The sequence below is a fragment of the Kogia breviceps genome, chromosome X (assembly GCF_026419965.1).
Source record: "Kogia breviceps isolate mKogBre1 chromosome X, mKogBre1 haplotype 1, whole genome shotgun sequence".
Taxonomy (NCBI): domain Eukaryota; kingdom Metazoa; phylum Chordata; class Mammalia; order Artiodactyla; family Physeteridae; genus Kogia; species Kogia breviceps.
In genome coordinates, this window is record NC_081330.1 from 21,092,691 (window position 1) to 21,102,925 (window position 10,235).

At 37.3% G+C, this 10,235-nt stretch overlaps 1 protein-coding gene across 1 annotated transcript; it reads left to right on the forward strand.

Annotated features, from left to right (window-relative positions):
* Positions 1–4,912: 4,912 nt before the first annotated feature.
* ACTRT1 (actin related protein T1) lies at positions 4,913–8,203 on the forward strand. Its single transcript, XM_059050132.1, is given in 5 exon segments — positions 4,913–4,933; positions 6,704–6,933; positions 7,047–7,230; positions 7,233–7,644; positions 7,647–8,203. Coding segments are annotated over 5 exon segments (1,404 nt in total).
* Positions 8,204–10,235: the final 2,032 nt, after the last annotated feature.

Below are 10,235 nucleotides of genomic sequence, written 5' to 3' on the forward strand. Positions count from 1 at the left end.
AGTAGATAAAATTAAATTGAGAATTAAATTGAAGTTCAAGTATGGTTAATGTGAATACTATAGAGAGAGAAAATGGGAAAAAACAATATTGAGAAAAATTACCTAAGAACCTTCTTGAATTTATGAAAGACATCAATTGACTAATGAAAAATATAAAGCATAAAAAAATATTTATTCAACAAACAAAACCAAAAGTTAGTAGAAGGAAAGAAATAATAAAGATCACAGTGGAAATAAATGAAATAGAGACTAAGAAAACAATAGAAAAGATCAAAGAAACCAAAAGCTTCTTCTATGAAAAGATAAACAAAATTGATAAACCTTTAGCCAGACTCATTAGAAAAAAAGGGAGAGGGCCCCAATCAATAAAATGAGAAATGAAAAAGGAGAAGCTACAAACAACACCACAGAAATACAAAAGCTCTTAAGAGACTACTGTAAGCAACTATCTGCCAATAAAATGGACAACCTAGAAGAATTGGACAAATTCTTAGAGAGGTACAATCTCCAAAGACTGAACCAGGAAGAAACAGAAAATATGTACAGACCAATCACAAGTACTGAAATTGAAACTGTGATTTAAAAATTTCCAACAAACAAAAGTCCAGGACCAGATGGCTTCACAGGTGAATTCTACCAAATATTTAGAGAAGAGTTAACACCTCTCCTTCTGAAACTATTCCAAAAAAATGCAGAGGAAGGAACACTCCCAAACTCATTCTCAATGAGGCCACCCGCACTCTGATACAAAACCAGAAATACATACTACAAAAAAGAAAACTACAGAACAATGTCACTGAGGAATAGAGATGCAAAAATCCTCAACAAAATATTAGCAAACTAAATCCAACAATACATTAAAGGGATCATACACCATGATCAAGTGGACTTATCCCAGGGATGCAAGGCTTTTTCAGTATCCACAAATCAATCAGTGTGATACACCACATTAACACACTGAAGAATAAACACCATATAACCATCTCAATAGATGCATAAAAAGCTTTTGATAAAATTCAACATCCACTTGTGATTAAAAACTCTCCAGAAAGTGGACATAGAGGGAGCATACCTCAGTATAATAAAGGTCATATATGACAAACTGACAGCTAATATCATACTCAATGGTGAAAAGTTGAAAACATTTCTTTGAAGACCAGGAACAAGACAAGGATGCCCAATCTTGCCACTTTTGTTCAACATAGTTTGGAACTCCTAGCCACAGCAATCAGAGAATAAAAAGAAAGAAAAGGAATCCACATTGAAAAAGAAGAAGTAATACTGTCACTGTTTGCAGATGACATGATATTATACATAGAAAATTGTAAATATGTTACCAGAAAACTACTAGAGCTTATCAATAAATTTGGTAAAGTTGCAGGATACAAAATTAATACACAGAAATCTCTTTCATTTCTATACACTAACAATGAAATATCAGAAAGAGAAGTTAAGGAAACAATTCCATTTACCATGCATCAAAAGGAATAAAATACCTAGGAATAAACCTACCTATGAAGGCAAAATACCTGTACTCTGAAAACTATAAGACACTGATGAAAGAAATTGAAGATGACACAAACAGATGGAAAGATACACCATGCTCTTGGATTAGAAAAATCAATATTGATAATATGACTATACTACAAAAGTTTCTGTTTTGTAAATATGTTCATTTGTATCATTTGTTTTAGATTCCACATATAAGCAATATCATATGTTTGTCTTTCTCTGTCTGACTTACTTTACTTAGTATGATAATCTCTGGGGAAAACTCTAATTCTAAAATATATATCCACCCCAATGTTCATTGCAGCATTATTTACAATAGACATGGAAGCAACCTAAATGTCCATTGACAGAGGAATGGATAAAGAAGATGTGGTATATTATGTATATCCAATGGAATATTACTGAGCCATAAAAAAGAATGAAATAATGCCATTTGCAGCAACATGGATGGACCTAGATATTATCATTCTAAGTGAAGTAAACCAGACAGAGAAAGACAGATATCATATGATATCTCTTTTCTGTGGAATCTGAAAAAAAGATACAATTGAATTTATTTTCAAAGCAGAAATAGATCCACAGATATAAAAAACAGGCTATGGTTACCAAAGGTGGGGGAGGGATAAATTAGGAGGTTGGGATTAACACATACACATCACTATATATAAAATAGATAATCAACAAGGATCTACTGCATGGAACAGGGAACTATACTCAATATTTTGTAATAACCTGTAAGGGAAAAGAATCTGAAAAATAATATATATTTATAGACATATATATATATATATATATATATATATATATATATATAAAACTGAATCACTGTGCTATACACCTGAAAGTAACATGATATTGGAAATCAACTATACTTCAATAAAATTAAAAGATAAAAATAAATATATAAATAAATTATACAGACATACCTTGGAGATTTTGCAGGTTCAGTTCCATACCATAATAAAGCAAATATCACACAAAATCTTTCATTTCCCAGTGCATATAAGTTATGTTTTCACTATACTGTAGTCTATTAAATGTGCAATAACATTATGTCTAAAAAAATACATATACCATAATTGAAAAATCCTTTATTGCAAAAAAAAAATGCTCACCATCGCCTGAGCCTTCAGCAAGTTATGATCTTTTTGCTGGTGAAGGTTCTTGCCTAGGTGTTCATGGCTGCTAATTAGTGTAGTGTTTGATTAAGGACTGTGATGGCAATTTCTCAGTATAATACAGTAATAAAGTTAGCCACATTATTTGACTCTTCCTATCATGAAAAAGTTCTCTGTAGCATGCAGTGCTGTTTGATAGCAATTTTTTCACAGAGAACTTCTTTTGAAATTTGAGTCAATTCTCTCAAACCCTGCTGCTGCTTTATCACTAAGTTAATGCAACATTCTAAATCTTCTGTTGTCATTTCAACAATCTTCACAGCATTTTCCACAGGAATAGATTCCATATCAAGAAACCACTTTCTTTGCTTATCCATAAGAAGCATCTCCTCGTCTGTTAAAGTTTTATCATGAGGTTAGAGCAATTCAGTCATCTCTTCAGTCTCCAATTCTAATTCCATTATCTTTCCTATTTCTACCACATCTGCATTTACATCCTCCATTAAAGTCTTGAACCACTCACAGTCATCCATGAGGGTTGGAATCAAATTCTTCCAAACTCCTGTGAATGTTAATATTTTGACCCCTTCCTATGAATCACATAATCCTCTTAATCGTACCTAGAATGGTGAATCTTTTCCAGAAGGTTTTCAATGTACTTTGTCCAGATCCATCAGAGGAATCACTATCTATTGCAGCTATAGCCTTACAAAATGTATTTCTTAAATAATAAGACTTGAAAGCCAAAATAACTCCTTCATCCATTCCCTGCACAATGGATGTTATGTTAGCAGGCATAAAAACAACGTTAATCTTGTTGTACATCTTCATCAGAGCTCTTGGGTGATCCATGAGCAGTAATACTTTTAAAGGATTTTTTTCTTCTGAGCAGTAGATCTCAATGGTGGGCTTAAAATATTCAGTAAACCATGTTGTAGACAGATGTGCTGTCGTCCAGACTTTGTTGTTTCATAGAGCACAGGCAGAGAAGATTTTGCATAATTCTTAAGGGCCTTAGAATATTCTAAGTGGTAAATGAGCTTTGGCTTCAACTTATTAGCCCCTAACAAGAGAATCAGCTTGTCTTTTTAAGAGTTAAAGCCAGCACTGACTTCTTTCTCACTGTGAAAGTCCTAGCTGGCATCTTCTTCCAACAGAAGGCTGTTTCATTTCCATTGAAAACCGGTTGTTAAGTGTAGCCACCTTCATTATCTTAGCTAGATATTCTAGATAACTTGCTGCAACTTCTAAATCAGAACTTGCTGCTTCACCTTGTACTTTGTTGTTATGGTGATGGCCTCTTTCCTTAAATCTCATGAACCAACCTCTGCTAGCATCAAACTTTTCTTCTAGAGTGTCCTCACCTCTCTCAGCCTTCATAGAATTGAAGAGAGTTAGGACCTTACTGTGGATTGGGCTTTGGCTTAAGGGAATGTTGTGGCTGGTTTGATCTTCTCTTGTGACCACTATAACTTTCTTCATCTCAGCAATAAGGCTGTTTTGCCTTCCTATCATTTGTGTATTCACTGGAGCAGCACTTTTTATTTCCTTCAAGAATTTTTCCTTTGCACTCAAAACTTGGCTGTTTGGTGCCAGAGGCCTAACTTTCAACCTAGCTCAGCTTTTGCCATGCTTTCATCACTGAGCTTAATCATTTCTAGCTTTTGATTTAAAGTGAGAGTTGTGTGACTCTTCCATTCACTTCAACACTTAGAGGTTATTGTACGGTTATTAATTGACGTAATTTCAATATTGTTGTGTTGCAGAGAATACGGAGGCTCAAGGAGAGAGATCAGTGAACAGCTGGTCAACAGAGTAGTCAAAACATATACATTTGGTAATTTTGACTTCTTATAAGGACACGATTTGTGGTGCCCCAAAATAATTACAATAGTAATATCAAAGATCAATGATCACTGATCACCAGAGCAAATGTATATTAAGTATACCTCAAAAAAGCTAAAAAAAAAAAAAGAAGAGTTGATGTTTGTGTTCGTCAGGGTTTTCCAGAAAAACAAAACTAATAGAATAGAATAGATGATAGATAGATAGATAGATAGATAGATAGATAGATAGATTAGATGATAGATAGATGATAGATAAAAAGATATTTACTCATGCCGTTTTGTATACTGAGAAGTCCCATCCACTGCCAGCTGTAACCTGGAGGCCCAGGAAAGCTGGTGATATAGTTCCAGTACAAACCTGAATACCTGAGAACCAGGGGAGTCAATGGTGAAAGTCCTGGTCCAAGTCTGAAGACCCATGACCCAGGAGTACCCATGTCCGATGTCCACAGATGGGTATCCCGGAGACACCAAGAACAAATTTGTCCTTCCTCTGTCTTTTTGTTCTGTTCAGGGCCTTCAACAGTTTGAATAATTCCCACTTGCATTGGTGAGGATGAACTTCCTTACTCAATCTACCAATTCAAATGCTAATCTCTACTAGAAACACCCTTATGGACACACTCAGAAATAATGTTCTACAAGATATCTGGGCATCTCTTAGCCAAGTCAAGTTGACACATAAATTTAACCATAATAACGTTAGTCTTGAGTTTGAAATTTATACGGCTGACCAGCATGCTAGAAATTCAGGCAGGTTTTCTATATTACAGTATGGAGGCAGAATTCCTGCTTCTCCCAGAAACTTCAGTTTTGCTTTGAAGGCCTTCATTTGGTTGGATGGGGCTCACACGCCTTATGGATGTTAATCTCTGTTATTTAAGCCAACTGATTTTAAATGTTAATCACATAAACAAAATACTTTCATGGTAATATCTAGACTAGTGTTTGACCAAACAGCTGGGCACAATAGCTTAGCCAAGTTGACAAATAAAATGAATCATCTCAGTCTGTATTTTTAAAAAAGAAGAAAAATTTTACATCTATAGTCTAACCTGCAAACTTAACACACTGGAAAAAGAAAAGCAAACTGAAGCAAGAAAAAGGAATAAAATGGGGGCTTCCCTGGTGGCAGAGTGGTTAAGAATCCTCCTGCCAATACAGGGGAGATGGATTCAAGCCCTCGTCTGGGAAGATCCCACATGTCTCAGAGCAACTAAGCCCATGAGCCACAACTACTGAGCCTGTGCTCTAGAGCCCGTGGACCACATCTACTGAGCTCACGTGCCACAACTACTACCTGCATGCCTAGAGCCTGTGCTCCACAACAAGAGAAGCCACTGCAGTGAGAAGCCCGTGAACCACAACGAAAAGTAGCCCCCACTTACCGCAACTAGAGAAAGCCTGCACGCAGCAACAAAGAGCCAACACAGCCAAAAATAAATAAAATAAATTTTTTAAAAAGGAATAAAATGATTAAGAAATGCAGGAATTATTGAAATAGAAAATAGAAAAACAATAGAGAAATCAATGAAACCAAAAGACAGTTCTCTTAAAAGTTCAAAAAAGTAAAGGGGATATTACTACCAACCTTACAGAAATAAATAAGGATTATAAATAAATACTGTGAAAAATGTTATAGTGTAGAATAGGTAAAAAAAAAATTATATTCAAATGGAAGAACTTTGAATAAAGTATGCTAAATGAATGAAGCCAGACATGAAAGGTCACATATATAATTCTATTTAAATGAAAAACACAGAAGAGATAAGTCTGTAGAGACAAAAAATATATTATTAATGGAGTTTAGGGCTCATGAGGATGGCCCGAAGAGAGTGATAGCTAAAGGGTGCAGGGTTTCTTTTTGAAGTAAAGAAAATGTTCTAAACTTAACTTTTGTAATGTTTGTACATAGTTGAATATATTGAAATTCATGGAAATGTACTATATAAATGGGTGAATGTATTGTATATGAAATTTATCTCAATAAAGCTGTTTTAAAACAAAACAAATATAAGGAGGAATAAAAGAAAGGGTGTTCTGACCACCTCTGGAAGTGGATTGTTGGCATCTTTACTCCAATCTGAACCTTAGCAAAGGAAAGGGTATAATTGTCATCCCACAAACAGCAGCTCAGCTGAGTATAGAAGTCAGCTTTCTGGGACAACCTCACAGCTGGGCCGCTTCATTAGATTCTAAGCCTAGGCCTTTGCTTCATGTTCACAGACTTATCAAAAGCTGTTCAGAAGGTATGGTTTGCCTTCCGGTGTTTCGGGTCTCACCAAGCTAGGAGTACTGGTGGCTCAGAGACCCCACCCCTTAAACATCCTCTCATGCTCCCTGAGAACAATTGTTGCCTCGGCTACTTTATTACATAGTGAACAGTCATCACTGAAATTGCCTCAGCAGGCCCTGTCCTGCTTGAAAAGGGACAGTATTCATGGATTGAGGATGGGGTTAGCTCTGCTTTAGTGACACCCTAAGAATTTTGGAATCCTGTGGCTGTTAAACTTCCAGAGGTAGCTATTATCTCACAAAGTGGCCATGTTCTTTCTTTATTTTGGTGAAGGTCAGAAGAGCATGCTGCAGACGTGTTTAACCCATATGCATTAGATACTCCAGCTGTAATTTTTGACAGTGGATCAGGACTCTGCAAAGCAGGCATGTCTGGAGAGACTGGGCCCCATCATGTCATCAGTTCTGTCATGGGGCATCCTAAATTCAACATGGCTTTACTATAAGCCAATCAGAAAAAATTACACTGTGGGGGGGAAAAGCCCTGTTCAAGTATGGAGCCTTGTATCTGCACTATCCCATTGAATGTGGACTGGTAACAAGATGGGATGACATGTAAAAACTCTGGAAGTATCTTTTTGAGTGGGAGCTGGGAGTAAAACCCTGTCAACAACCTGTGCTCATGACCTAGCCCTCCTTGAACCCAAGGGAGACTCGAGAGAAGACAGCAGAAGTGATGTTTGAGACCTTCAGTGTGCCTGCCTTCTACCTGTCCAATCACGTGGTCATAGCACTCTATACCTCTGCCTCTGTCACGGGCTTAGTGGTGGACAGTGGTAATGGGATCACTTGCACTGTCCCCATTTTTGAGGGTTACTCCCTTCCTCCTGCCATCATCAAACTCTATGTGGCAGAGAGAGACATCACAGAGCACTCACCCAACTCCTCCTGGCCAGTGGGTGTAATTACCCTTGCATACTCAACAAGGCCTTATTGGATGACATAAAAGAGACGCTGTGCTGTGTGGCCTTAGAGCCAGAGAAAGAACTTTGTAAGAAGCCAGAGGAGGTCCTGAGAAAATACAAACTACCAGATGGAAATGTCATCCACCTTGGGGATCATCTGTACCAGGTACCTGAGATACTTTTTGCACCTGACCAGCTGGGTGTCCACAACCCAGGACTATCAAAAATGGTCTCCAGCAGCATTATGAAGTGTGACACCGACATCCAGAAAAATCTTTTTGAAGAAATTGTGCTGTCTGGGGGCACCACTGTCTTCCCTGGGCTTGAGAAAAGACTTACGAAAGAACTGGAACAGCTGGCCTTCAGAGGAACTCCCATCAAGATCACTACTTCTCCTGATGGATGTTTCTCTGAATGGATAGGTGCATCCATCGTGACCTCTCTGAGCAGTTTCAAGCAGATGTGGATCACTTCTGTGGATTTCATGGAGTTTGGGACATATGTTGTCTAGAGAATATGCTTTTAAAGGATTCAGAGCACAGGGGACAGCTTGAATTGTCAGATCATAGGAGCACTGGTGGAAGGTGACATTTTCCCTTGGGCTTCAGCATGTATTCAGTAAAAGTGATATGGCATTTTGGGTTTCAGTTCATTTTGGGTAGCACCAGAGTAATTTTTCATCCAGGTAGTGAATCTTTTTAAGTGATTCTAGTCCACCCTTCCTGTCTCAGGGACCTATTCAGTTGTTTTCTCCTAATAAATCCTTGGGTTATGTGTTACAGCTGTGTCCACTTGCAGGGTTTGTAGTAAAAACAAATACTTGAGCTTCATGCCTAGAAGCTTAATTCAGTAGGTCCCTAGAATCTTCATTTTAATCAAGTGTCTTAGATATTTTTGATAGATCTAGTGTGAAGGAGAGACAGAATTACCAGGGAAAATGTGGAGAGGGAGGAGAATTAAGTAGAAGAAGGAATGCTACCTAGCTCTTAGGGCTCAACTGATCCTTTCAGTCAACTGGTTCTTAATTAGCACAATAGGGCTCTCTACTGTTAGGCAGCTAAATAAGATAGAGCTGTTGTCCTTCCTTGTCAAAGAGGAGAGATGTGGAGAGAGATGAGAGAAATCACTATTTGTTTAAGGATCTCTAAGCTGAGGACCCCTATTCCCAGTTGGAGTATTAAGAATCAACATCTCTATTTTTTTAACTGAAGTATCGTTGCTTTGCAATATTATATGTTACAGGTGTACAATATAGTGATTCACAATTTTTAAAGTTTATACTCCATTTATACTTACTATAAAATATTGGCTATATTCTTCACATTGTACAAAATACCCTTGTAGTTTATTCTATGCCTAATAGTTTGTACCTCTTGTTCCCTTACCCCTACCTTGCCCTTCCTCATTCCCTCTCCCCACTGGTAACCACTAGTTCTCTATATCTCTTAATCTGCTTCTCTTTTGTTATATTCACTAGTTTGCTGCAAATGGCAAAATTTTGTTCTTTTTTATGGCTGAGTAGTATCTCACTGTATAGAAATACCACATCTTCTTCATCCATTCATCTGTTGATGGACACCTAGTTTGCTTCCGTATCTTGGCAATTGTAAATAATGCTGCTGTAAACATTGGAGTGCATGTACCTTTTCAAATTAGTGTTTTGGTTTTTTCAGATATATACCCAGGAGTGGAATTGCTGGGTCATTCTTATTTTATTTTTGGTTTGTTTTGTTTTACTTTCAAGGATATTTATAGCCTCACTTTGTTAGGGGAAAAAGACTGAAAATATGTAATCATCATCAATAAATTTTTGAATAAATTATGCATACAGTTTTTCTTCATTAGCTTAGCTGTATTTTCCCAAAATATTATCAAGATAGAAATGGAAAATTCAGAGAAGTCTTTGTAGTACAATCTATTTTTATGGTAAACAAAACAGTGGCACTTTCCCATATATATGTATGTCTGTGCACATTTGTATGTACATATATAAATGAATATGCTTTTTTACATGATTATAAGCACTTGGAAAAAAGTACAGAAGGTTACATACCATGCGGGTTGTTGTGGAACACCAGTTCATGATCCCGAGGCAGTGAGGCCAAGCAAACTGAAACAACAGAGTTTGGAGCAGAGAAAGGTTTATTTCAGGGCTGAGCCAGTAGCACTGGTGGCTCGTGCTCACAAAAGCCGAACTCCCTGATGGCTTTTGGGGAGAAGTTTTTATAGGCAGAATTTAGTGTAAGGGCTTCGGTGTGTTTGACTTTCTTCTGATTGGTTGGTGGTGAGATAGCAGGGTGATGTTCCAGGAATCTTGCGCTCAGCCAAAGTTGTCATCCTCCACCTGGCTGTGGGCCTTAGTTCTTACAGAAGAACTCAAAGATACTGCTATGCATATCCTTTGAGGAGGAACCAGGACCCTGCCCCAAGGCTGCACTATTGTTTCCTGACTGCTCCTCCTTTTTTTCTCCATTCCCTCCCTTGTCTAATTATCAACTGCTTGAATCTGCCCTTTGAAACTCAGGTAAGGTCTAAGAGGCTAAAGCCTTTTCCCTACA